The 27,894-nt window shown below is 43.0% G+C and overlaps 2 protein-coding genes across 4 annotated transcripts in view; one reads left to right on the top strand and one right to left on the bottom strand.

The window, feature by feature from the left end:
* LOC116332816 (large proline-rich protein BAG6-like) overlaps positions 1–5,255 on the bottom strand; it is a 47,879-nt gene extending 42,624 nt beyond the window's left edge. Inside the window, exons 1-6 of one of the 2 annotated variants that reach the window (XM_039605200.1) lie at positions 4,585–5,255; positions 4,365–4,482; positions 3,488–3,639; positions 3,085–3,144; positions 2,859–2,981; positions 397–572 (exon numbers count right to left, since the gene is read on the bottom strand). In XM_039605200.1, coding sequence (XP_039461134.1) covers positions 397–572; positions 2,859–2,981; positions 3,085–3,144; positions 3,488–3,639; positions 4,365–4,482; positions 4,585–4,665 — 710 coding nt within the window. In that variant the 5' untranslated portion in view covers positions 4,666–5,255. Of the gene's footprint in view, positions 1–396; positions 573–2,858; positions 2,982–3,084; positions 3,145–3,487; positions 3,715–4,364; positions 4,483–4,584 lie in introns of both variants that reach the window. The other variant, XM_039605199.1, reaches the window with a different exon arrangement.
* Positions 5,256–11,236: 5,981 nt separating this feature from the next.
* si:ch211-152p11.4 (regulator of G-protein signaling 8) lies at positions 11,237–26,597 on the top strand. 2 transcript variants are annotated; one of them, XM_031755876.2, is made up of 7 exons: positions 11,238–11,568; positions 11,665–11,859; positions 12,970–13,502; positions 15,266–15,315; positions 15,581–15,714; positions 23,963–24,129; positions 25,695–26,597. In XM_031755876.2, the coding sequence occupies exons 3-7, from the start codon at positions 13,011–13,013 to the stop codon at positions 25,863–25,865; spliced, it is 1,014 nt and encodes a 337-aa protein (XP_031611736.1). In that variant the 5' UTR covers positions 11,238–11,568; positions 11,665–11,859; positions 12,970–13,010; the 3' UTR covers positions 25,866–26,597. The 2 variants fall into 2 exon arrangements, with proteins under 2 accessions (XP_039461137.1, XP_031611736.1); XM_039605203.1 differs by having other exon boundaries at positions 11,237–11,859; positions 12,933–13,502.
* The last annotated feature ends 1,297 nt before the right edge of the window (positions 26,598–27,894 follow it).

A 27,894-nucleotide genomic window follows, 5' to 3' on the forward strand; every position in this document is an offset into this window, starting at 1 on the left:
GCATCAGAATCATAAAACTGATATTTACAATCTTAGTTAGTTTCTCTGTTGTTGTTCTCATTTTCAGTGCATCTCCTGCTCCTCATACAATCCAGTGCAATCCAGTAAATGATTAGTTTATTATGTTTTGTTTACTGGACGACAGAAAAGGAACTTCTATACCAGTATAGAATTTGCTAAATAAAGAACACGACAACCAAACTCCACACAGGCCTGTCAGGATGAAGTTCTTATAGTAGTGATCACAGAGGATGAACGATTCTGTGAAAAAACACTGGAGTGCTCAGTCTGTCTAGGAAGTTTGAAGTAGCAGCAGTAGCTAGAAACTGTCTAGCACATGACACAGCAAACTGTATAAACCATATGATCAGATACCAGTTATTAATTTTGACTTACTTGGGCCCAGTGATAGCTGGTCTCTCAGTTTGGGTGGAAGCTAATGCTGCTGGGGGCGAGCTGGCAAGTACTGCTTGTGGTGCTTCAGCCCTTCTTAGAGATGAGGACACCGGTGTTGGGGACAAAGAAGACTGAAGTATCCCTGCCTCTGAATGGGAGCTGTCACTGGGCACTCCCTGCAACACATAACATGTCACTGTTCCCACAAGCATTTCACTAGTTTTTTGGGTAAAGCTATATTCAGGTAACCCTAAGAAAACTTCCAGCATCTAAATTTGCTTATTGTCTGCTCAACAGAACAACTGTTGTGAAAAGAGTGGTGGAACTGAACCTGGGCTATTTCTATAGTATTGTCGCTGAAGAGAAAAGTTGTAGTATTTTGATTCAAAACAATCCTTGGAGAGTACAGTCTGCACAAAACTCAATGTCATATTTTGTCATTACTTTTGAGCTTTCTTTTGTCCATGTACAATCTGCCCACGGAATTTCATCAAGTTTATTTTTTGTTTAATCTCATTTACAAACACAGTTGCCTCGTCACTCAGTTTAGTCGATAGATTCTGAAAAATATTTGAAAAGTGAAGTCAATGAAAGGCCCTAAACTTGCAAAAAGACTTCCAGTTGTATATGACTGTATAGGAACAAATCACTGGCTCCCTTGTTTTGTCACCTTAGTAAACGCATTAATGATGTCTTCATATTTTCAGTCGCTAAATCTCAGGACGTACTACATTTCACGGATCACATTAACTCGGTGGACCAACACATCAAATTCACCAGGGAGGATATGAAAAGTGGCAGGTTAGCCTTCTTAGACTGTGAGATTTCCATCAGTAATGGGGACATCTAAAAGCTGACGTGTACCCGTAAACCCACGCATACGGATCAGTATCTAAGGTTTGACTCTCATCATCCACTGGAGCACAAACTGGGTGTCATCAGGACGCTACAACACAGAGCGAACACCATCCCCACTGACACAGCGGCCAGGGAGGCAGAAGAACAGCACATCAAGAAGGCCCTGAGTAAATGTGGTTATCCCAGCTGGACTTTTGTCAAAGCTGGGAAGGCACCTAAAAGAAAGCTCCAGCCGATCCAGGAGAGAAGGACAACCGCTGCCCAGGCGAAAACCTGTAGTGATCCCATGTGTGTCAGGAGTATCGGAACAGTTGAGACGCATTTTTTCTAAACACCGGGTCTCTGTGGCTTTTAAACCCCAAAATACGCTGCGCCAAAAACTGGTCCACCCCAAGGATCGGGTCCCCCGACACAAACAGAGTAACATAGTGTACGCTGTTAAGTGCCAGGAGGATTGCCAGGATTTATACATCGGGAAACCAAACAACCTCTAGCGAAGCGGATGGCACAACACAGAAGAGCAACCTCATCAGGCCAGGACTCTGCAGTTTATTTACACCTACAGGCCAGTGGACACTCTTTCAACGATGAGGATGTACACATCCTGGACAGGGAAGAACGCTGGTTTGAGCGCGGAGTCAAGGAGGCCATTTACGTGAAAAGGGAAAGACCATCTCTGAATCGAGGAGGGGGCCTAAGGGTACATCTTTCGCCATCTTACAATGCTGTGATTGCAGCCATCCCCCAACTCTCTGTGAATGGTACTCATGGCCATTGATCAGTGTTCTTTGATCAGTGGGTTTTGGTCAGTGATTGTTGATCAATGGTCATGGGAATTTGCATAATTATGATTAAGGAACTGACCTCACAGCCCATTGTTCCTTCAGTGGGCTGGTTTCAGTCATTATGCAAATGTACTGTTTATAAGATTGGGGAAACCTGCAGTCAGTTGAGACTGAAGAAGTCACTTGGATGAGTGACGAAACGTTTCTCCCACAAAACGCTACGTCCAGATGAACAGATTCAACTTTTGGAGTTTCAGTCACTAGCTTCAGGACAGACTGAATAAAACTTAAAGTTCATTTTGTTACTCTCAGTTACTATTAGATTCAGAAAGGAACTTAAACTGGGTTACTTATTGGCTAATCATTTGTGTTCAGTCATCACGTCTGGTTTCAAACCAGCAAGACAGTGATGACTGGAATCCTTAAATCACTGAATTTAAGGATGGTGCTTACTAAGACCTACCATTTTAGTTGATATACATCCTTCAGTTGATATGTATAAGACATATGTCAGAGTATTTTAATCCTGAAAAATGTTTTTCTTCCACATTTTTGTATTATATTTTCCATTTTCACACTAGAAAAAAGAGAAAAAACAACTTGTAACAGAAGCCATAACACACAACTGATTCTCTGAGTCCTCTGATAACAGTGTTACAGTATACTTCCTGTTTACATCACCAAAAGTATGCTGAGAACCCATGTGACAAAAATCTATTCATAAAAAACAAAGGGACAGCACAGTACCAAAACAAATCTGACACTGTGAGGCTGCAAATAAAAACCCACAGCACATATGAAAACAGTCATGTACTGTACCTCCAAACTGTGGATTAGAGAGTGAGCGTCTCTAAGCAGGTTCTCAGCAAGCTGCAGCCTCACCCTGGGTTCACTCTGAACTGACCGATCCAAGTTGATTTGCGGATCCATTGAGCCATTGCTCTACAGACGCACAAACATGTATTAGATTTACATGAAGAGTGAGGTACAAGGGGTTTCAAATAAAAAAGGATAAAGAAATGATTAGTGAATAATGATACTTTACCCCCAAACCAGTGCTGACCCTGGTTTCACCAACTCCAGCCACCATCTGCTGAACTGACATCTGCAAAACAAAACAAAAAATCCCAAAAAAGCCTCTTACAGGGGACTTATACTTTCTTGTTAAACTTAGGCCAATGAACATCATAACCAAAAATCCCCCTAAAACCCTGTAACGTAACCTGTGTTGTAATCTGAAATGTATTTCTTCAGAAATGTAACCTTCCATAGTTGTAAAACACCAAACATGATAATAAAGTAATTAACTTCTGCACTATGCACAAGCATGAATACTGAACACAGCACCTTTGTAGGGTCTACATATATTCACCACAGGAGTGTAAGTTTTTTCCTCTCAGAAAAAAAATGAACAGGGTTCCTTGTCTGCATGCAGGCCTTGACCCCACCTGTATCTGCTGTGAGTCCATCATGTTGACAGGTAGGTTGAAGGTCCCCAACATCACATAGCTGTTGCCATTGCGGTCATGTGGGGCACCCTGGGAGGAGCCATGGTTGCTGCTACTGTTGCTTCCACCCTCTGCCCCATTAGTAGAAACACCTGCACCCCCAAATGAGAATACAGTGGGCTGAGGTGGGGCACGCTCCACCAGATGGATGACCTTACCATCTACATCTAAAGGAAAACAAAGCGATGGACATCATTAGATGCTCCAAAATATTCATGGGTTACTGTTTGGCAATTTTCGTTGAAAAAGATAATAAGTGGGCAAAAACAAACAAAAAACCCTACACAAATCAGACAACACTATAGTCCATTTTAAAATTTTTAAATAAGGATTTATTTTGAGATCTAGTGCTTGAGTTTCAGAGCAAAAAGCAGTCAGAGGATTTTTAGTTGAGCTATGGAGTTGGAACTTTTAGAAGCTTGGTTAAATTTGGGTTTCGTCTGTACTAAGCAATTCTCCTCTGCTCTAGTAGTAGCCAAAGTAGTTTCTTATTATGTATAACTAAGCAGAGACCAGACTAGGCCAACAGCCTAATATAATAGGGCAGAAAAGACGTGGCACAAATGACATCGTAACAACATCTGTTCAAATAACCACCACAAAGTCATAGTGACAACAAATTTAGATTGCTGTACAAATAAAGTCAGACTTGACTTACTCTCCAAAGTGTAAGTGACAAAGCTTTTAATATGGGCTATTGGTAGAAATAAAAGGTCTGTTTACTGCAGAAGTCAAAAGGAAATCAGACACATGTTCATAGATCATCCTAGCTCTGTGCATGTTTGGATACACAGGTCACATGGTGTCATTTGCTCACTGTATTCAGTCAGCGTTCTGTCATCCTGTAGCACTCTGCCCTGGTAAATAAGTCTCTGCTTGTCAACCGGGATCTCCACTGAGGACGCTATGTGCTCCTTGAACTGCTTCACTGTCAACTGGAGAAAACACAAACACACAAGATATACGCACACACCAATCAGTTAACAGTAAGGGTGAGGATGTCTAACTAGATCAACATTTTAAACAGAGACCATTACCTGGCCTCTGACTTTGTAAGTCCTGCTCTGTGAGTCCAGAGTCTTCACCGTGACCTCAATCATTCCGCTGGACTCAGTCATACTTGTCAGTGTTCTAAATATAGCGTTGGCCAGTTTATGTGTTCTCTTCTATATTTGTAATTCTCGCAACTGTGATGAATAGAGGACGAATCAAGCTTGAAGAAACAAGCTGTATCTACGGCATGAGATTAGTCAAACAGCCCAGGACCCTGTTGTTGTTAATTTAGTTAGCTAGCTAACGTTAGGCAACCCATATTACCGAGAAGATAACAGTGCTAACTAGCTAATTTCCCCTGAAAGCGACGTTCCACGAGTTCGGTGGAAAAAAGTCAGCTAATCGACACAAAAACGTGGGGTTTGCTTTGTTTTTGAAATGACTGTCTGGAATATAAACCAATGCAATGAAGGTTGAACCGTTAGCCAAGTAAACTCCCAAATATCGTACTGAAGGCATTGTCACATGACCTCGATGACGTAAGATGCTGACGCGACTGCGTCTGAGATTAGAGGCAGAGGTACAAACATACTGATGTTGACTGAGAAGTGGCCCGATTTAGCTTGATTTATTATTCCACCCTCCGTGTTATATATGTTGCACCCGCAGATTCGCCATTTTCACCGAATGGTCGTCTCTGTCTGTCAGGAGTGTGTCATGCGGTTTGATGAGATTAAGGACCTCGGCAAAAAAAAAAAAAAAAAAAAAAAGTCTCTATCTCCAGCTCGTGCAAGTGCATACATGTGTCAATGTTATCTTCAAACAACAATTAAATTATTTTAATAAAAATAAAATTAAAAAGCTTTGTTTTTTAACACTCGGTTTGATTGATTGATTGAATCTTTATTTTGAACATGTTGAAAAAGTACAACAACATAGAATTAAAAGAGACAAATAAACAAAGCAAAACAAAAGGAAAACGAGCAACCGCTACTACAAATAACTTTCATGTTCAAAAAGGAGCAGGAAGAAGGATAAGCTTATTTAATCCCACCCCTTTTCCACTATCTAGTAATCAATAGACTACAGAAATACCTCCTTGCAATTACATTATATGTTATGTGTATTTTTTATTTATTAATTTTTTTTTTTATATATATATATATATGTTTCTATCTATCCATACATATGTATATACACATACACATTCAATAACCCCAGTAACACCTCAAAGGATACACAACCTACAGATATATATACCCACTATTCACTTTCATAACTTCACTGTTTTCCGCGGCAGCCTGACAAACGCACAAATAAAAGTGGCCCACAGACCGGTTGTATCACATTACTTAGGCTACGTTCACACTGCAGGTCTTAATGCTCAATTCCGATTTTTTAATCAAATCCGATTTTTTTGTCTGCTTGTTCACACTACAAATAAAATGCGACACCAAACGCGCTCTAGTGTGAACCCTCAAAGCGGCCCGCATGCGCAAAAGAAGATGTCACACACAACGCGCTCTGTTTAGACCCAGACCAAACAGTATTGTTTGACTGATGGCCCTTAATATAAAGACTTCGGACTTTACGTTTCCCATTTTTGCTTTAAGTTATTTTGTTATTTACATAATAATGTAAATAACCTAATAATTATCCTTATTGCTGTTTTAGAGAAGCGGTGCTTCAAAGGATAGTTGCAGATTTCTGTCAGAATCTGCAGATTATACAGTACAAATAAAATGTTCACGTTTCTCCAACGTTGTCTTCCCAACAGTTTCACTAACATCTACACTGGATGGCCAGGAAGCGTTCGCGATGTCTTCTCAGGCGCTTCTCCGGCGCTGATAATTGGCGTCTGTCTTGTGTTAGTGACGTAAAAGACGGATTTAATGCGACATGACCGTTCAAACAGCAGTCGCTTTCTAAAACATCGGATATGTATCGGATTCAGTACCACATACGAAAGTGACCCAGATCGGATTTGAAAATATCGGATTTGTGCCGTTCACACTGTCATACCATGATCGGATATGGGTCGCATAGGGTCAAAAAAATCGGATTTGATGCACTTTCGCCTGCAGTGTGAACGTAGCCTTTGTGTACTTCCTCCATCTCGTGACAGACCTTTGTAGGGAGGTCTGTAAGTTTAAATCAACCCCAGGCCACACTTGTAGCTTTATTTACTGCCATTTCAGATTAAATACCATAGCTGGGTAAAAACAAGCCAGGCTGTCAGTCAAATGATGTAAACAACACTGCTTCAGCTGTGCAGCTCTCCGAGGTTTGATGTATTTTATGCTTCTCTGTGTGGATGGTAGGGGGCGTTTGAAAGATTATTCTTCCAGTTTGAAAAACTGTTGTCTGTTAGTATGACCTTTATCACTGTGCATTACAGTCTGGCAACAACAAAAAGTCCTTACATCTAGTTTTATAACTGTAATCATAATTATAGGATAGAAAAACAGGTTCATAGTATGTGTATGAATGATCACTAATCAGTAATTATCAACAGGAATTGTCAGGGACCTGGGTCTGAGCGACCCAGTCTCCATGACCAGTTATGGTCTCATATTATATGATATGTGTTTGTTCTGCACTGTGCTGCTTTCCATGCTTGTGTATATTGGCAGGTGTGTGTGTGTGTGTGTGTGCGTGGGTGCGGCTGGGACAAGCACCTTCAGGCCTGGTGGAGGTGGCCCAGGCCTGAACTACTTAACAGTGTGGCTGAACGCTCCTCGACGCGGGATCATTGTGTGAGACTCCACGTCAGTTTGTTAGTGTGACAGTTCAGTGTGTGTATGCCCACAGTTGTAAAGTGTCCTGACGACTGCTTCTATTGTTTCCCCCAGGAGGAGCGTGGAATGGCAGAGATGCCGTGAGCATGGGGAGTGCGGAGACATGGGAGTGGAGAGCACTAAACACAGACTTTTGGGGAAAGACACGACACGGGAGTCAGGGAAGCGCACAGGGATTTATTGTGTTGTATTTACTTCACTGTAAATAAACGCACTGTTCATCATAAAAAGTCCAGCATTTGGGTCCTCCTTCCCTACATCCCCACAGTCTGCCACGCTGACCGTGACAGCAATAGTGAGCAGAAAAAATCAAATTTTGCTCTGTTGGACCATACATTCTGCTTAACTGGTGTTCTATTAACGTGTAATTTATGGTCTCGCAAATGGATTTGTCTATGTACACATTTTCATTTGGACACTGAATAGATAGAGGTTTCACCCACCGCAGAATCCAAAAAATTCCAACTGTGCGTCACTGGAAGCGGATGGTGTATGCTGCAACCAAATGATGTATGGTTGAACTTTATGGTTCAGTAGAGGTAACAAGTTCATAGTCCACTGTCATTCCAGGAATGACAGATCAGCCTGCAGACAGCTCTGTTGTCGGATGGAGGTAATACACAAAGTATGTGGTACAACTGCCCTGTGGTCTTGCTGGTCCAACATCCAGCCACAGAGAAGAGCAAAGTTATAACATACAAAGAGCTGAAGCAAAACAGTGTTAAAAACAATAAAAAAAGTGTCCACTGTAGACACTGTATTTGCTTTTCATTCTATATTTTTTAAATCTTTGATATTTCTTTTGTGGTTCTCGCATCACCAGTGAAATCCACTCCCTTCTCTGATCAGGCCAACTTATCAAGCTTCATTATGATCCCGTAAATATGCCTGTGTACATTTCCTGTCCTTTCACTGTCCGAATGGAAACATGTATTCATACGTGTTTCCATTACACTCTTAAATGGCAGGTTGGGCAATGAGCTACAGTAGTGTGATGGATATGTGGTAAACTGTTCTTTAGATTAGTCCTATGGGTACACAGGGTTCTGTAGCTCTTTCCGGCATATCTCGTAGGCATAGCGGCAAAGAGTCTATGTCAGGAATAGGTGTCAGATGACGTTAACAGCTTTGGGAACAACCACCTCTGTGTTGCTGGGTGATGGTGAAAACTATTGGCTAAGAACAAAGGAAGAGAAAAGAAAGAGGGAAATGTTCGGAGGCTGCAAGGAGGAAAGCCAGAGGTTACATGGTGATAGTAAGGAAGTCCCTACTAGAAATGTAGGGACTATTGGTGGATTCTATATGAAGCCAAGAGTTGGAAACTCCCACTTTACAGTTTGCATGCTGAACTGACCAAGGTTGCGGTGGTGTACGTAAACAGCAGTGAAACTATAAACTAACCAGGCTCTATCCACGAACGTGCTGCAGTGATGTTTTTTTATTTAGAATCAGAATCAGAATACTGAAGTGCATAGAATAGAATAGAATAAATCTTTATTATCCCATGAATGAGAAATTTGGGTGTCAATATAGACACTAAGTAGTCCTATATACATAAGCAACTGAAATTTGTATCTGTGCATCTCTGTGACAGAAGAGAGTGCTAGAGACAGTGTGATATAGGGGCAAATGATCTACTGTGATAACTTCTGAAGGGTCCAGCTGATAGAAGAAGACTAGAATAGAATTGAATTGAATAGAATAGAATAGCCCTTTTTTGTCATTGTAAATTGTCCTGCCCAGGGGGCACAATAGTGTTTGTTGACAGTCCAAATGGCCCAGGAGAAGAAGCTGTTTGTGAGTCTGGAGGGATGGGTAGGATCAAGCAAGGGGTCACCTGTGATGGCCCTAGTTTTCTTGACACAGGAGGAGCTGGCGATGGCTTCCAGGAGTGGCAAAGGGCAGCCAATAATTTTTGGGCAGTGTTAATTACCCTCTGTGCAGCCTTCCTGTTCTCAGTTGTGGCCCCTGCGTAGAAAACACCCAGGGAGAAGGAGAGCATGCCCCCCACTGAGGAGCGGTAGAAGGCAGCTGCTGCTTCTGGTCCAGCTTATTCTTCCCTAGGACATGAAGGAAGGGCAGCCACTGCTGGGCATTCTTTACCAGGGCTTTGTGTTGTGGGTCCAGGTGAGATCGGCAGAGATGTAGGTGCCCAGAAACCTATCATGGGTTTGGGGGTTCTGGCCTTTCTAGCTGATGAGGGCTTGGATGCCTTTTCACACCTGATGAGGGTTGGTGTTAGTGAGGAAGCCCTCTATCCTCCTCCTCTAGGTGTCCTTAGCTTGTTTGATGCCCCTACTCCAGAGCCTCTACTTCACTCGTCATCCAACCATTTTGCTTAGGATAAACCTGGATGGCTTTGGTCACTGTCACATTCTCTGCACAACACTTAATGTAGAAAAGAACATACTGAGTGAAGGTCTCCAGATCTTGCTTTTGGTCAGATTATCCTTGGTGAGGGAGGGGTGTTGTTTTTGCTTGATGTTACTGTATATACATGAATTGAATTTTGTCTCTAGCACAAACTGTAACAGAGTTACGATAATTTAAGGAGTGCCTGTAAAATGCCCCCCATGTTAAATTAGAGGACAACTGTATTTCAACCAACTGAGCTAATACTGAATATTTTATTTCCTTCCTTGGGGGGAAAAAACGATTGTCCGTATTTAAACTGTTGGCCTATAATCTGTCAGAGATATATCAAACATGCCTCATGAATTATATGAAGTCATTTTGAAACAGGAAGAATACTCCTGTCACTACAAGCCGCAATCAGTTTTTGGCAAAGTGGGCAGCAGAATTTGCAACAAATATCACCATTGTAATGTAGGTATAATAGCAGGGAGTCATAAACAAGTTAAGTTTAAATATTTTATATATTCCCTTCATAAATCCTGTTAAATAAAGTGTATTTACCAACAGGTTATATGCTAAGGTAAGCACAACTCCAGCAGCACTAGCTGTGAGATCGGGAGTTTTTTTCTCTTAATGGATTGTGTTTATTGTGTAGTATCTGTGCCCACAACAAGATGACTTTTTTTTTTTTTTTTTAAAAAAAAGGCTACTTTTCTAAAGAGACTTGGTCTCGGAATTCCAACAATCAAAACTCAGAAATTCTGAAAACTCTAAATAGCTTTCCTGTTTTGCTGAAACAACCGTGTATATAGAAATAAAAGGCAGATGAGTGTTGTCTCCTTCTGTGTCTAAAACAAAATAGCAAAATACAGAATTATTCCTTCACTTGAAGTTAAAAAACCACAAGAAAAAAAATTTCTCGCTGTGGCTCTGACTCCCTCGCCGTACCTAAACCAAGCAATTATCATTTCACATAAGTCCTGCGTCAACCACCCGCTAAACATAACCCGACGCAAAACTTTCCAGGAGTTCCCTTAGTCGTTTCAAAGTAAAAGCTATGTTGCGCGTCACAGATTGATTCGTGCCGATTTTCTCTGACATGGAGGGGAAAAAAAATGTAGCAGCTGGAAGCAGTGCGGCCATTCTCCTCTGACCTCAACCTTCAGTATCATCGGCTATTCCCCCAGAGAACTGCTGCTCACTGGATAGTTTCTATGTTTCAGACCATTCCCTGTAAACCATTCTCTTGTTTTAAAAAGTCCTAACACATCAGAAGTCTCTGTAATACGCTGTACCAACAGCCATGCCATGTCCAGAGTCACTAATCATTCTGATGCTCGGTTTGAACTCGAGCAGGTCATCGTTATTAATTAGATATTTCCGTCATTCGGGCCAAATCATATTGTAGCAATGGAAATCCACTGATGGATGTGTGGTCTGCCTTTCTTCTCTTCTGACTTAGTTATTGGAGCTTAAATGACGTGGGAAATAAATTCACGCAGGTTTTTTTTCTTACGTGGTCCTTTCACTCAGCGAGAGCTTTTCTTTGTTACATGACACAGAGGCGTTTGAAACGCCTGTTTTTGTTTTTATTTTTTATTTTAAATGCGGTTTGTTTATTTGAAACAGAGGTTTACGCTGCGTGGCGCAAAAGACAGATTCCCGGAGGCTTCGACAGCGCATTTTCAGCGTCTTACCTTTTGAAACGCCCTTCCTTAGCAAACTTGTTTGAGATGATATTTGGCGGACTTGTCTCAGCTGCACTTCGGCGGCTCCCTCCTCTGAAGGGACCTCCGATAAAGTGTGACGGACAAGTTGAGGCAGGACTGAAGGTGTGGCAGCCGCAGTCGTAAGGAGGAGCACTCACTGTGTCGTGTAAGTGTCACGGAAGAAAACTTTATGGAACTTGTTGTGCTCTCGGTCTTGAATCTGCGAGACATTTCTGTCGGTGCGCACTTGATTGTGTTGCAGAAGGATCTGGGTCAAGAACAGATCTGGGAGGGCTGCGCAACAGGAACGTCGGAAGTTGAATATCGGGTTCTCCCGGACACCTGAAGTCTGCATAGCTTAAAACCAGACTCGTCAGTTCATGGACATTTTCTACTTGAGATCTGGTGGACTTTTGCTTCTGGCCATGGAGAGAGCTTAAGCATTATCGAGGAAGAGGTAAGTACACTGACAGAGCCCCGGCACTCCTTAACGATTTCAAATATCAATCAGCTGCCGTTTTTCCCAGAGCTGTGCTGAGCAAAGGTCTGGGAAGGCTGCATGGCACTATTCTCACTATTAAACAGTACAGTAGCAGCCTTACAATGGATGATAAAGTTCGTTGTTAAGTTAATATTCATGGACAATTTCAACTGGAAAAAGAACAAACCCCAGTTCTAGGAAATGTTGCCAAGTCAGAAATGTGTAAATTAATTATTGACAAATTTGATTGAGTTTGTCTGCCGTACATGTGTATAAGACTGTTTTTATATGACTTCTTGTAATAAAAAATGGAGATCGCCTGGTTATACTTTTAATGATCAGAAACACTTGACTTGCTTTATTTGCGGTTGTGCAGAATAGGCCAAAGAGTAGTTAAACATTAAAAGTATTAAGATAAGAAAAAGTGCGAGACTTCCTTTAAATTTAAGCGCGACTACTGAGACTAAATTCCAACTAGGGCGCAAATGACATTGATGCCAGACTTTTATACTAGTTCCAGATTTGTAAGCAGGAAATAAAAATGAAAGTACTTTTCTTGTTCTCCAGCAGGTAGGCACTATTTATATGCCTCTAAACCCCTAACCTTTTGAATTATTATTCAAAGAATGTGAATATTTTATGAAGGACATTTATACATTTTGATGAAGGAAGTTGGTCTCTGGTAAATAGACCTCAGTTTGTTTTCCAGAGAAAGAGTTTAGGAATATTTTCAGGAACATTTACTTGTCTTCCAAACTCCTCAGATTCCCAGTCTAATTGGCTAATTATGCAGTGCCCTCAAACATGCCCAGTGCACAGAGGACCTTAGACCCTTAAACAATAGAGCCAGAAGGTTCCTGTCCCAGTGTCCTGGTGCCGGACAGCCATTCATAGCAAAAACAATAATAAGGAGAGTTGCCTGTGTGAGCCATTTTTTTTCTAATTGTCCAATTTTATCACCTTTCCCCCCCAACCCGAATCTTTCCCCGCATATTTCTGTGCTTCATTTCTGGTCTGATCTCTTTGTGCCCCTTTTGACTTATTTCTAGCTTTGACTACTTTATTTTCTTTAAACTTTTTTTGCAGAACCTCCTTTTCCATCCTTCATCACTTCTAATACAGCTGCCATGCGTAGATTCAGCTCTGAGGGTTCCCTCCTTGATCTTGACTTCCCAACATGGAAGAAAGTGTCACTGAAGAACCCAGGTTCTGGACCAAACCACAAGTCTGGCACCTACACACTTCACTTACAGGATGATGAGCTGGATCGGAAATCAGGTCACCTGACTCCCATCATCCAGGAGCCCACGGAGAGTCCAAGTGAGATGACGAAGAATGAGCTGACTCGGGAGCACAGCATGAGTGCAGAGAACCTGTGCGAGCTGAGTAAACTGGAAAAGAGCCAGATCAGTGGCTCTCTCATCAGTCAAGGCAGCAGGGCTTATAGTGACAGCCAGCTGGCCCCAGCTGCGCAGGGCAGCACTGAGAGCATGGAGAAAGACAGTCTCCCTCCATTGTCGCCTTTGTCCTCTTCCGGCCCCTTTAAGATGGAGCACAGACACCAACAGAGAGACAGATTGTCAGCTGCTAAGCTGCACCTCAAGAGTCTTTTTGCACAGGTGCAGTAAATGACATTTCTATTTTGTTTCTATTCGGTGTTTTTGTGCAGCTGGTACTTTAACAAATTACACCCTCTAAATGTTGTTGTAGATTTTTAGAGGAAAAGAGCAATGCCAAATTACAAAACTGCTCCGGAATATCTTTGGGAACATGAAAAAAAAAAACAAAACTACAAACAAACTGTACATTTACCCATCCGCATATCCCAGTCTAACCCCCCCCCCCAACAGACAGACAGACACACACACACACACACACACACACACACACACACACACACACACACACACACACACACACACAGAACGTAAATGATCCTTTTCAGGTGTCATTTTGAGCCTGTGTTTCCCTTGGAGAGGCTTGTGAGTGACAGGATGGCTTAAGTCAAATTGTGACTTAGTTATACATTTCAAATAAGCATATGTGGTGGTCAGAAATATCACAATGTACACACTGAAATGTTAGCAGACAGCTAGTTGTTTACATTGTCAGCAGAAACATAGCAACAGCAGCTGAATAGTACATCTGTTGTCTGAAATTTAATTTTTTCCCACAAATTCAGTATTATAGAAAAGTGTGAGTAAATAAAAGCCTTTGGAGACGGTCTTGATTATTTTCAATCAGTGTCCCAAATGTCCCGTCTGTTCTAGGATCTGCGTAGGCTCGTGCAGTAGATGGCAATAAGAAAATGAAAATGGTCTGTGGTCACATGCACATAGTCTCTCCATTCTGTTTGGCATAATTATGATCATGGCTCAACTGTCAGCTCTCTGAAGATGGATATCTATTGTCCATTTAGTATACATATTGTCCTCATGTGCATTATGGTGCTCCTCATTCATTTTGAATTTGCATTTAAAAACAATCCACATGGGTCCAGTTTTCACTCATGGGGTTTTCTATTTGTACATGAAGGTAAATAAAACTGAATTTGAATAACTGAACTGTAACCCAATGAAACAAATACAGAAACACTCAGTTTGACAGGACATCACTAATTTTCTTTTAATAGCAAATAACATAATTTACCACTGCAGTGCTGGAACTTTGCTGACACTAGAAACTACATGTTAATAGACAAGTGGAGATTATAGTAGAAGTACACGGCTGAAAGAAATGCTCTGAAATTGAGCTTGGTTCTGCTTGAGGTTTCTTCCTGTTAAAAGGAAGTTTTTTCCTTCCTACTGTTGCAAAGTGTGTGCTCAAAGGGGGTCATTTGATTGTTGGGGTTTCCCTGTATTACTGTAAATATACAATATATTAAGCACTTGAGGCGGCTGGTGTTGTGATTTGGAGCTACATAAATAAAATTGAAATTATACTTTTAATTGGATTTGCCTAAGTAGAGTTTTTTGGAAAAACGTTATGTTAATATTTTTATTCCCTTTAAATATTACAGTTTAAAGTGGAAAGGTCTACTGTAATAATCGGTGTTGACTGGAAGCAGGATATTTAGTAGTGCAATAAATTGACTTTACAAGAATATATATTTTATTTTGAGATATTTTATTCCAAACCACACAGGCAGCTTTAGTGTGAAATGAAAAAAGAATTGAAATTAAGACAAATTGTTTTGTATGCAATGTTCCAAATGTATCAGATATGCATGTGTACTCTGTTTAGCTTCAGTCTTGTTGTGTTTACAGCCTCTAAACAGTCACTGTTGTTCAGTTGAGCTGTTTAAAGCTGCTGAGGTCTAGAACAACTTCTAACAAATGGTGAAAAAGGTTAACTCCAGTTTACTGTGTGGTTTCTGTTTCAGAGTCCTCATTCGTCAAACTCCAACCTGGCCAATACAGAACAAAAAGACAGGTGAGAACATGGTTTATTTTGTTAGTTGTGGTAAGTGTAGAAATAAACACTTTTTTTTAAAAATTATTATTTTTTTTATCTTAGACTCACTTTCAGGGTCTCTCTGATTCTGAAAGTGAGTCGGTACTTATCTTACTGTTATAAGAATGTTGTGAAGGTATGCCTTGATCTGATCTTCATTTCAATGACAGCATTATCTTTGCTACCATCTCCTCTTGCTGACATGCCTTGAATCGCTCTGTTCCCATCTTTTCCTGTATCGTAGTGCTAAAGAGAGAAGGTCTCGCCTTGTATTCATGCGTCAGTGGAGTCAAGTGGGTCACAGTAGAAAGAGGAGGTATAATCGAGATGAGCTGGAAAAATGGGCCGAGTCCTTAAATGCCCTGCTGGGAAGTCCAAGTAAGTCCTGCTTTTTTTTATTCCAGAGTTTTGGGTCTTATACTTGACATTTTAAACAGAAAATATTCTGACTGTAAACTGTTGAACTTGTATTACTTTTAACTTAGAGGAATAGAAAGATATGTCTTTAGGGGGATGGCTGTAGTGCAGAAGGAATAGCATGTCTTCTACTAATCAGAGGGTTGGTGATTAGATCTGCATGCCAAAGTATCCTTGATATCCACACCATAGTGGATGCATCTCACTCTGTGTTCATCAGTCTCATGCATCCACTATAAATGCATATGTGTGAATAGGTTAATGAGCCATGTTGTATAAAACCCAGCACAAATTCTCACTTACTTACAGGTCATAAGTACAGGACATTTAACAATTAAAAAAATATAAATAAAAGTGAGTGGACAATCTAACAAGCCCTGAGCACGCCTAATCTCGTCCATTTACCATTTAGTTTTTCAGATGAATCATGCAGCTCATTGAATATTTTATTTCAGGGTTCAGTTGGTTTTATCCCATTAGGCTGCCTATTTTGTTTCCTTACCTTAAGGTCAACCAAGGTCAACTGCCTTAGCGGTTTTCCTTGTATTCAGAACTTTCAGAGTTCTGAAACCAAACCAGGATGTTATACACTGTTGGAGTAGAGCCAGCAGAGAGAAGATGAACTTGAAACATGGAAAAATCATTAGGAACAAGTTGTTGATCAGGAGGTGTGACAGACAGACTGAAGCATCACGGGACTGAATGACACTGAGGACAGTGGTTAGAAGGATGTCTGATGTCAGAAATCAATGAAAATAATTTTGGCAGTGTGGGAAAGAGGAAATGCTGGAGTAGCCACTGAAAAAGAATTCCCAGTGGAATTCCCAATGTGAGGGGAAAGCTTGCCTGCTAAATAGGTCACCCGAGTTTCATTTATACTCCAGAGGTTGAATCCCAAAATTCTTGGTGACCTGCAGACCTTTGTTTTGGCCCCGCTATCAGACTTACACATCACTCTTGCACTAGGGAAACATTAAAGTCAGATGAGCAGATCGCCCTGATAGGATACTGAAAGTCATTGTACATTTTTTTCTTTCTCCATAGCTTTTGCTGCACATCTTACTTCAGGACAGCTGTGACATTTTTAGCTCCACTACAAGTTCAAATTTACCCCGTAGCCTCCCCCCTTTAAGTTATACTAAGGGAACACTTGAAGAATATTTTGACTTTTGGTGTGATTTTGAATCCAGCCTTTAAAGGCCTGGATATTTTTCGTTCTTAACAAATTATGCATTCAACATGGCAAAAAAAGATTTTCAACTTGCACTTTTATGTATTTTAGACTATAAAATGTAATGGTTTGCAAATTCTTGGAGTTAGAATGTGATTTGAGCTTCTTTGTGTAACGCCTCAAAGAAAAAACTAATATTTTAATATCTTTTATCTCAATTTTTTTTTGGGGGGGGTCTGACTGGAGTTGGGAGTGGGAAGTTGGATGATTAAAAGATCACAATGTTGCTCTCTCCTGTTGTTTTAGATAAAATGGCACTTGATGGGAAGTACCATAGTAGTGACAAAACATAAATAAAACATAAGCACAAAATAGCCTAAGTAGTGTTGCTCACCTGCTCTTTTTAACTGGGATCTTCTATCTTTGGTGGAGCTTTTCAACCAGCTGCTTTAAGTCCTACTTTTTTACCATGTAACTGCGTCAGTCACTTCCATCCATTGTTTTCTCCTCTTATCGTGTGGAACATGGCTAGCTTGTTGACTTTTGGGTCACATCACCAGCTGATAGTGTCACCTCCTCTTATCCTCTCTCTGTTTACAACCCTGCTCTCACTTTCAGACATGTTTGTGGGAATATAAACACGTGATATGACAATTTTGTTTTATTTCAAATAAAAATTTTAATTTGTAAATCATTAATTACTATTTATACATTTGAATTTGGGATAATGCACAGAGTATGACCTGTTTCTTTTCCCTGCAACACCTCACAAAAGCATCCTAATTTCATGACAATAACTTTATATTTATATCCACAAAGGCTGAATTAAACAAAATTATAATGTTGTCATGTTGCCTAGCAACCACCTAGCAATGTGCTAAAATGACCCTTTTTTTCATTTAAGCATCTACAACATCTTATGAAAGCACTGTATCATTTTCATTTCATGGTTAACAGCATGTAAAGGCCAATGTAAAAAGGCACGTACTAGTGAATTACAATAAAGCCCTTTTATGTTAGGAGGCCTGGGTCGTTGACCCAGGGTTTTTGAGTTTGTTATATTAGTTATAATTTCTAGTCTTTGGTTTCTTTGAGTTCTGTCTTATGGTTTATGTCTCTGTCATCTCTAGTTGCTCTGTCTCCCCTGTCAGCTGTATCCCCTTGTCTAGTTCGCGTCTCTGTGTATCCTTAGTTGCTATATTCCCGTGTCCAGTCAGTCTGTGTCTGTAAGTTCAGTCTGTGTTGTGTTTCCTGTTTTACTTTGAAGGTCTCTGTCTTTTCTCAGTGTGTTCAGTTTATGCTTCTTTGTCTCGTTAGTCCTGATTTGCCCCAGCTGTGTTTCCCTCCTGTTGCCCGTTCCTGATTACTCCTCTGCGTATTTAAGCCCTGTGTTTTCCTGTGCTCTCTGTCGCGTTCTACCGTTTACCTAGCTGTGTGTTCTGTCAGTTCTCTGGTTTAAGTTTATTTTGATTTTCCCAGGTATGTTTTGTTACCCTTTTGAGTTCAGCATTAAAGCTGTTTTGAGTTCACCTTTTTGTCTCCGGAGTCTGCACTTTGGGTCCTCTTCCTGTCTGCACACAGCCGTAACATAACAGAAGAACGCGACCAGAAAATGGACCCCGCAGACTCTTTTTTCCTCAGAGGACAACGCTGAGATGGGCGAATGGTGAGCCTGCTTGACCGCATTGCCCAGTCACAGGATTTACGGACTATGGCAGTCGGGTTAAGTGCAGTGGATGCCATCATTCGGCATAACCCTCAGCTTTGTCAGTTTGCCAAAGATACTAAGTTGGATCGCACCATTGCTGCCTGGAGAGAGCAAGTCAAGGCTAGTGAGCTTGCCCTCTCTCACTAACTCTTCCTCTTCGCTGCCCCACTCCCCACCTGCCTCAACACTGCCACGGACTTCCTCTCCCTCGCCACACCATCCGGGACCTTGTTCGCCTGCCTTTTTCCTGGCAGCTATGTGGTCGGAGGATGAGGAGGTGGTCTCCATGTCTCCACCAGTTCCTGTTCCCTCATCCCGGAGGAAACGGCGCCCTCGCCTCGCCACTCCTCTCCTCCGTCGCCTGTTCTGCAGCCTGGTCCCGCTGGAGGGTCCGAGGGGCCCGTCCAGCCTCCTGTTCCCGCTGGAGGGTCCGAGGGGCCCGCCCAGCCTCCTGTTCCCGCTGGAGGGTCCGAGGGGCCCGCCCAGCCTCCTGTTCCCGCTGGAGGGTCCGAGGGGCCCGTCCAGCCTCCTGTTCCCGCTGGAGGGTCCGAGGCCCGCCCAGCCTTCGCTCTGCCTCGCCTGGAGGGTCCGAGGGGCCCGTCCAGCCTTCATCTGCCTCGCCTGGAGGGTCCGAGGCCCGCCCAGCCTTCTGTTCCCGCTGGGGTTCTGGAGAACCCCACCAGCCTTTGTTTGCCTCCGCTGGGGTGTCCGGGGCCCGCCCAGCCTTCTGCCTCTGCTGGAGGGTCCGAGGGGCCCGCCCAGCCTTCTGTTCCCGCTGGGGTTCTGGTGAACCAAACCAGCCACCTGTCTCCGCTGGAGGGTCCGAGGGCCCGCCCAGCCACCTGTCTCCGCTGGAGGGTCCGAGGGGCCCGTCCAGCCACCTGTCTCCGCTGGAGGGTCCGAGGGGCCCGTCCAGCCACCTGTCTCCGCTGGAGGGTCCGAGAGCCCGTCCAGCCACAGCCACCTGTCTCCGCTGGAGGGTCCGAGCCCGCCCAGCCACAGCCACCTGTCTCCGCTGGAGGGTCCGAGAGCCCGTCCAGCCACAGCCACCTGTCTCCGCTGGAGGGTCCGAGGAGCCCGTCCAGCCACAGCCACCTGTCTCCGCTGGAGGGTCCGAGGAGCCCGTCCAGCCACAGCCACCTGTCTCCGCTGGAGGGTCCGAGAGCCCGTTCAGCCACAGCCACCTGTCTCCGCTGGAGGGTCCGAGAGCCCGTTCAGCCTCCTGCCTCGTCGGCTGGGGGTCTTGTAGGACCCAGCCAACACATCCTCATCTCTATTGACGGTTCCGGGAGACCGCTCAGCCACCACCTACGTTTCCGCCTGCAGCGCCCACATCGTTGCTTGCAGCATCCCCGCCTGCGGCTCCCACGCCGTCGCCTGCGGTGCCACCGCCTGCGGCTCCCACGCCGTCGCCTGCAGTGCTACCGCCTGCGGCTCCCACGCCGTCGCCTGCAGTGCCACCACCTGTTTCGTCGCCTGCAGCTTTGTCCTCGCCTGGTCCGGCTTCAGCTCCAGCTTCGTCTCCTGGTCCAGCTTCAGCCTCGTCGCCTGGTCCAGCCCCAGCTTCAGCGTCGCCTGCAGTGCCACCACCTGCGGCTCCCACGCCGTTACCTGCAGTGCCACCACCTGCGGCTCCCACGCCGTCGCCTGCAGCGCCACCATCTGTTTCGTCGCCTCTGGCTTCTGCCTCGCCGTCGCCTGGTCCAGCTCTGGCTTCTGCCTCGCCGTCGCCTGGTCCAGCTCTGGCTTCTGCCTCGCCGTCGCCTGGTCCAGCTCTGGCTTCTGCCTCGCCGTCGCCTGATCCGGCTTCGGCTTCAGCTCCGCCTGTCCGGCCTGTCCGGCCTGTCCGGCCTGCCCGGCCTGCCCGGCCTGCCCGGCCTGCCCGGCCTGCCCGGCCTGCCCGTCCTGTCCGTCCTGCCCGTCCTGCCCGTCCTGCCCGGCCTGTCCGGCCTGTCCGTCCTGCACGTCCTGCACGTCCTGCACGTCCTGTCCGGCCTGTCCGTCCTGCACGTCCTGTCCGGCCGCTTTCCAGGCCGATGATTGGGCGTCCTCGCCGTCGTGGACGGCCTCCTGACCTGCTCCGTCGCCGCCGGTGCCTCCCGCCCGGCCGGCCTCCTGACCTGCTCCGTCGCCGCCGGTGCCTCCCGCCCGGCCGGCCCCCTGAACTGTTTTCTGGGCTCTTGGGCCGTCGGCCTCCTGACCTCCTTCGCCTGGGTCGCCGCTGCTGCCCTCTGCGTGGCCGGCCTCCGGACCTTCTTCGCTTGCCTTGCCGCCGTTGCTTTTCGCACGGCCGGCCTCCTGAACTACCCAGGTTTGGACTTTGGTGCCGTCAGCCTCCGGGCCGGCCCCCTGAACTTTTTTTTTTTTTGGAACTGTCGTGTGCCTGGTTTTGTTTGGTTGTTTTCTGGGCTCCAGTGTTTTCCGTTTTGGTTTTGGGGTTGTGTTTGGTTTGTTTCGAGCCCTCCGTCCTGTTTCCCCCACCGCCCGCCCTGGTTGGGTTGTTTTTTCGTTTTTGGTGGTTCTGGTTTGGGCTGTCTGGAAGCCAGCCCTTAAGGGGGGGGTACTGTTAGGAGGCCTGGGTCGTTGACCCAGGGTTTTTGAGTTTGTTATATTAGTTATAATTTCTAGTCTTTGGTTTCTTTGAGTTCTGTCTTATGGTTTATGTCTCTGTCATCTCTAGTTGCTCTGTCTCCCCTGTCAGCTGTATCCCTTGTCTAGTTCGGCGTCTCTGTGTATCCTTAGTTGCTATATTCCGTGTCCAGTCAGTCTGTGTCTGTAAGTTCAGTCTGTGTTGTGTTTCCTGTTTTACTTTGAAGGTCTCTGTCTTTTCTCAGTGTGTTCAGTTTATGCTTCTTTGTCTCGTTAGTCCTGATTTGCCCCAGCTGTGTTTCCCTCCTGTTGCCCGTTCCCTGATTACTCCCTCTGCGTATTTAAGCCCTGTGTTTTCCTGTGCTCTCTGTCGCGTTCTACCGTTTACCTAGCTGTGTGTTCTGTCAGTTCTCTGGTTTAAGTTTATTTTGATTTTCCCAGGTATGTTTTGTTACCCTTTTTGAGTTCAGCATTAAAGCTGTTTTGAGTTCACCTTTTTGTCTCCGGAGTCTGCACTTTGGGTCCTCTTCCTGTCTGCACACAGCCGTAACATAACATTTTATTATTCTTCCAAACCTACTTTGAGTGGCTGTGTTTTGGAAAAATCAATGCCGTTTTTGGTCACTATATCCTTTTTTTTTTTTGTTGTTGTTGTTGTTTTTGGGCGCTGTGTGGTTTGAGGACACCAGCGATGCTCCTGTTATTCCATTTGCATATCAGAGATTACACTTTGCTTAAATGAAATAATCCACTGCTTTCTTGGATCCTTGTCACAAAGGTGATTTGTTTACCTTCACTCACAATTTAACCCTTGCAGTAATCATTTTCAGGATGACAGTGCAGCTGTGGGAGTTGCCATTTATTGCATTCTTGTTCAACATTAGACATGTACTAATAATGTAAACTCTTAAAAAATGAAAGAATTGTGTTCAGGTTAAAAAAAATAAAATAAAGTATTTTCTTTATATAATTCAACTTGTAACAGGGTAACCTGACACTGATGTTAGAGAATGGTTCTTTGGCTTTTGCACTTGAGCGTAAAAGGTCAGTCCTTACTCTGATTCTGATCTGAACCCCATCTTGTGACATTTAAGTGTCTCACAACTTCTGCCTTGAAGACATGTTTGCGCAACAAAAAAAATCTAGTGTTTCTCAAGTTTTTAAGCTGAATCGATGTTGACATCTGGTCTGACGTCAGTGATCCTTGTGTGCTGCTAAAAGTGCAGCACTTACCCTAACCCTGCTGCTTCTATGAATAGAATAGATAGTAAACACCAAAATGGTTATAAATCACAGCTGTTTCAAAGTCTGTCTAAAGGCTTGAGAATGTTTGACTTGCTTGATATTAACAAGGGTTCTGGGTTTAATGGTGCATGAAGGGGAAGTGTGTACGTCTGCACAAGCAAATTCCTGAATCCTGTTTCCTGGTAGTATACTTTGTGCTGGTGTCTTCTAATGTTTTCATCCATTCAAGAAAAACAGGGCATGTCCCGATGAAACCCTTTGATAACATCGATGCCGTTACAACATATTCTGAATGCCACAGAATGTTTCCATTCATTTTTTTTCTTGTCACATCAGTTTCCTTGACTAAATTATTCAGGATTTCAGCCTTTGTCGATGTCTTTGTGTACAGACTGGAACTTTGTGTACTTCAAAGGAAGGCTGTGCCAGTAATCTGTCCAGCCTACTACACTTTATTGGGCAATTAAGTCAAGGCTACACTGAAGGTTTCTAAAGGAGAACCTTTTTGGTAACTGGATAGGTTCTATGCAAAGCCTATTCAGGCAAATAAAAAGTGAGCATACTATCAGAAAAATCAAGCTTTGTTGATAAGAGAGAGAGCCCCACCAAACAAGAAAACAAAACAATGCAATGCAGATACAGAATTTTTTAATTAAAAATAAAATCTGCAAAACTAAGAAAACTGATCCATGCAGCCTGAGTTCTGCTGTGATTACAAGAGAAGACTGTAACAAGAGATGATGTCAGATTACGTCATAAAAATGTCTAAATGTCAGATCAGAATTCTAGCCTTGTTGCACATGTCTTAGCAAATGACAACAAGGGACTGTGTAATTGTATATAATGTGAAGTGCTCTTTGTATTTCTGTCAGTGGTCATGGTTCACCATTTATTATAAATGCAAAGGTATTATTACCATTTTAGGGTGTAATGGAAGAAATGAATAAGTATAAAGCTGTTGTTCTAGCTGGAGCTCTTAGCAGCAGAACCAGATCCCACATTTAACTTTATCTGTTTATCTTTGGTATGCAGTTTAAAACAATAAATGAAAGTGGATAGGAAGAGTGTGGGTAATATTTGAATCACCTTTCATAAACAATCCAGTCTAATGGGACTTTTGACCACGATTTAAACAACAAAAAGGAAAAAAAGGCAAACAGCTGTTCTGAAGCCATTAAAAACCCCATCAAGCAGTTAATGAGTTTGTATAAGTGGGCTAAGTGGTATGATCCTCTTGATGATAGGGGAGGAATAACAAGACATTACATTTGACCATGCCAGGATTCCCAGATCATGTGGTATGTTTAAATGACATTTCTAATCTTGCGGTAGGATGTTTACATGCAAAAAAAAGTAGACATATCCTGGGTCGCTTTCTCTAATCTTTCTTTTAGGCATGATAAAGTATTTCTGTGTTCTGTGCTATAAGATGCATAAATTGATGTTGCATGGGAGGTAAGGCTCACTTGTCTTCCTCCTCCTCCTCTTCCTGGCAGCTGGTGTTTCAGTATTTGGAGCATTCCTGCGCTCTGAGTTCAGCGAGGAGAACCTGCAGTTCTATCTGGCCTGTGAGCGGTACAAACATTCGTCCACTAACTTCAGCCTGCAAAGGAGAGCCAAAGACATCTGCACAACCTATATCCAGCCAGGAGCCCCCCGGGAGGTACACACCTATGTTCATACTCATTCTTACTGGTTGCACTGAAAGCTAAACTGGGCAGCCTGTCTTCATGGAACAGGAATTGTCCTGTCCTGTTTATTTTTTCCCTCTTTCTGCATTGCCAACTGTTTTACTGCTCAGAGTCTCGCTCTGTTTTCAAGAAGCTTGTGTGGGTGGTTCAGATTTGATGTTATAGCATCCCATCAATAGTTGCATTCATGTGGAGCTGTTTTTTGTTTTTTGTTTTTTTTCTTCCACTAAGAGACATTTTTTTCCCCACAACATGAGATTATATGTGTGGCAGTAGCTGAATTCAAAGGACCAAAAACTCTGTGGGAAAAAAAAAAAAAAAAAAAAAAAAAAAATTCAGTTGCTTCTCCAGTAGGTCCCTTTTCCCCAGGAGTCCAGTTTCATTGTCTTATACTGTAGCTATAGCAAGATGCACAGTAGGTAAACGGCAATAGTAAAATGTCAGTATGAATGTGAACAGTATGGATGCTTTTTCATGTGATTCAGGCGATGACATTAATTGTGCATTAGCACTGGAACTTCAACTAAGCTATCTTTTCTATCTAGTTGAAGGTATTTATGCCAGGAAGGAGAGAACTGCACTTGTTAAAGTTTATTAACAGAAAGAGGACTGTCCAGGAATCAAACTGCGCTTTATGTAGGCGAGCTCAAAGAATACTCACTGAAAAAGTGGGAAGATATAAATTACACGACTTAACACCTAACCAATACAAGAAAAAGGTTATATGCAAAGCCCCAAAAGTTGTACGCCACCATAACAGTCAAAACGTTGGACATTTCTACACTGAAGAAACCGTGTTAACAAAGTAAAAGGAGCATAAGCTACAAAGCGGCTTCCTTTTGCGTTAATAACGATGAATGAAATCTTGTAAGTTCACATGTGCTAGAAGCAGACCTGGAAAACCCAAATGCATCAAGTCTGTACTGAAGCTCAATTCTGAGGTGTAAAAACGAATAAAACACAAATATGATCACAGTGCCATGTCAACCTAATTCTGAAAGTGCTTCTCTGTTCTGGGAGTGTTCATACACACCGAAATCACTCACTGTGTACTGTGCTACTCACTGATCTCGGCAGATGCAAAGCTGGAGAAGGAATTCTGAGGATGGAAGGTTATCTGTAAAGCTTGCATAAATTCTATACATTTCTTTGTCACAGACGCATGCTAATAATTATCTCTGTAATGTTTAAGCGATGTCTGCTTAATGAAGGAACCTTTGTTCAGTATCAGCTTTGCATGCTCTTCATTCTTTCCACCATCTTCATGAACTCTTTACTTGGAGACTTTCAGCAGTCTTGCTAAGCACTTGTTAGTTGGTTTTCTTTCAGTCACCTCAAGTTATTCTAAACTATCTCTACTGGAACACTGTTGATGATAAAGCACTCATCATTGTGCTACCTGGTAATTAAGGCTGAGGAAAAAACAAATTGTCTTAAGTCAAACTTGATTTTGATGCCAATTTTTTAGTTTTTGGTCTTTCCATATAGTATTTGAATTGACCTTACGTGGCTATTGCATCATCACTGTGTCCTGTAGGTAAACCTGGACAGTAAGACCAGAGACCTGACGATCCAGCTGCTGCAGGCTCCCTCTCGCACCTCTTTGTCCCACGCACAGAAACGCATCTACTCACTTCTGGACACAGACTGTTACCCACGCTTCCTCCAGTCTAACGTCTACCTCTCCTTACTCCACGAGGCTGAATAGAGGCCACACACTTGGGCTCAGGAGAATGGTGGATCGGTGGTTTTCTGGAACGGCTCAATTTCCTTCAAACTATAAATGACAAAATCTAACTATTATACTGTCAAAAATAGAGCTGCTGTGTATAAAGTGTGTTTAACACCCCCCCACCCCCACCCCTCCACACACGCACACACATGCACCCACCCTGACATTCTAGCTCAAATGCTGATAATAGTTGGACACTGTAAATAGAAATGTTGGTTACTGCAATTAAAATTTGGGGAAATATGTTTTCACTGAGATGTTTGTGATGTTACAATGCTGGGATTTGGTTGGCCTAGTTTAGGATTAAGACTGGAAACAGTTGGAAACGGCCAGCGTGCTTCTGTCCAGTCATACAAAAATAATGAAGTGCTAAAGTTGAACCGCTACAGTGAGGTTGTCGGATTTGATGACATCATTATGAGTCTGTTACACCGGCATCACCAACAAGTGAGACATTTTAACTTCTGTTAAAAAATCAAAAAATTTAGGAGACCTCTCTAATTTCTGAAAACACCATTTTACTTTAGTTTCATATCATTCAATGGAAGGAATCTTGACAAATTTATCAAGACAGTTAAAGATCTTACAGCAAACAATCCAGGCTCTTTTTTTCTTTTTCGTTTTGTTTTGTTTTTTCCACCCCACATGTGAGCTGTCATATCTACAGAGGCGGTATGTTTTTATGATCATAAAAAAGATTTACTAAGAGCAGTTTTTTCTTATGTTACTTATGTACTGACACTCCACATATGATCCTCTCTGGGATTTACAATAAATGATCTGAAAAAGAGAAAAAATACAGTTCTCTGGGCAAAATGTACCTTGTTGATGATGACAGACATCAGAGGAGAATAACAAGACTCTCTGGAAACTGATAGGAAGGGAACAGTGACACAAAATGCCATTTGTTACAATGTATGCAGATGAGAACCTCTGAATGTACACCACGTTGAACTTTAAAACAGATGGGCTACAGCAGAAGAACACACTGGGTGCCACTACTGTCAGCTAAGAAGTAGAAACTGAGGCTACAACTTACATGGCCCGACGAAAGTTGGACAATTGAAAAATGTTGCTTAGTCTCTACAGTTTGAGGGTCAGAATTTGGCATACATAACAAAAGCATTGATCCATCCTGTTCTTTATCAACGGTTCAGAGTGCAGATGGTGTAATGATGTGAGGGATAACTTGTTGGCATTCTTTGGACCGTTAGTACCAACTGAGCATCATTTAAGCACCACAACCTATTGCTACTGACCATGTGCATCTTTTTTATTACCAGAGTGAACACATCGCCTGATGGCTGCTTTCAGCAGGATTATACACCATGTCCCAAATTACCTCATATTAATTCTTAAACATGACAATGCTGTACTCAAACACAGTCACCAACCTCAAACCAATCGTGCACCTCTGGAATGTGGTGAAACGGGAGATTTACATCATGGATGTGCAACTGTCAGATGTTATCGTGTCAGTTTGGAGCAAAATGTTTCCAGCATCTTGATTAATATGTACCATGAAGAAGTATCACCGTTCTGAAGGCATCATCCTTCAGAACAATCATCCTGATACCAGCAAGCTGTACCTAAGAAAGTGGCCGGTAAGTGTATATACTAATATACTGTACCAACACAATTTTTGAGTCCAAGTTTGTAACTTTACCACTTGTTACTAGTTTTTAAGAAGCAGCTACATTTGGCTGTAACAGAAAACCTCCACACATAAGACAAACATTTCCCTGAGAGCAGGTCTCACGCTCCAAGTTTCCTCAGCTGCCTGAAAGGGGAAAAACAAGTTCAGCAAGAATGAGCTCTTTGCTTAAAAGGTCAAAGTAGAGTGTGAGATATTCAGAAGGCAAAGGTGAGAAACCTGAATAAACTGACTGGTGACTTAAATGTCTTCATGCCTACGGGAAATTTGAGTTGCTTTTGTCTCTAACGTTCTTTGTATTCCTCCTATTCCTGCCTTGTAGCAAGGAGGTTCTTGGTTTGAACCTCAGTT

The sequence above is a fragment of the Oreochromis aureus genome, linkage group 22 (assembly GCF_013358895.1).
Source record: "Oreochromis aureus strain Israel breed Guangdong linkage group 22, ZZ_aureus, whole genome shotgun sequence".
NCBI classification, from domain to species: domain Eukaryota; kingdom Metazoa; phylum Chordata; class Actinopteri; order Cichliformes; family Cichlidae; genus Oreochromis; species Oreochromis aureus.

Excerpts from the sequence above, each read along its gene's own strand:
- si:ch211-152p11.4 (XM_039605203.1), top strand. The coding sequence starts at position 13,011 with ATGCGTAGATTCAGCTCTGAGGGTTCCCTCCTTGATCTTGACTTCCCA. Across the intron at positions 15,316-15,580 it reads AATACAGAACAAAAAGACAG|TGCTAAAGAGAGAAGGTCTC; the intron begins GTGAGAACATGG and ends CCTGTATCGTAG. Across the intron at positions 24,130-25,694 it reads AGCCAGGAGCCCCCCGGGAG|GTAAACCTGGACAGTAAGAC; the intron begins GTACACACCTAT and ends TGTGTCCTGTAG.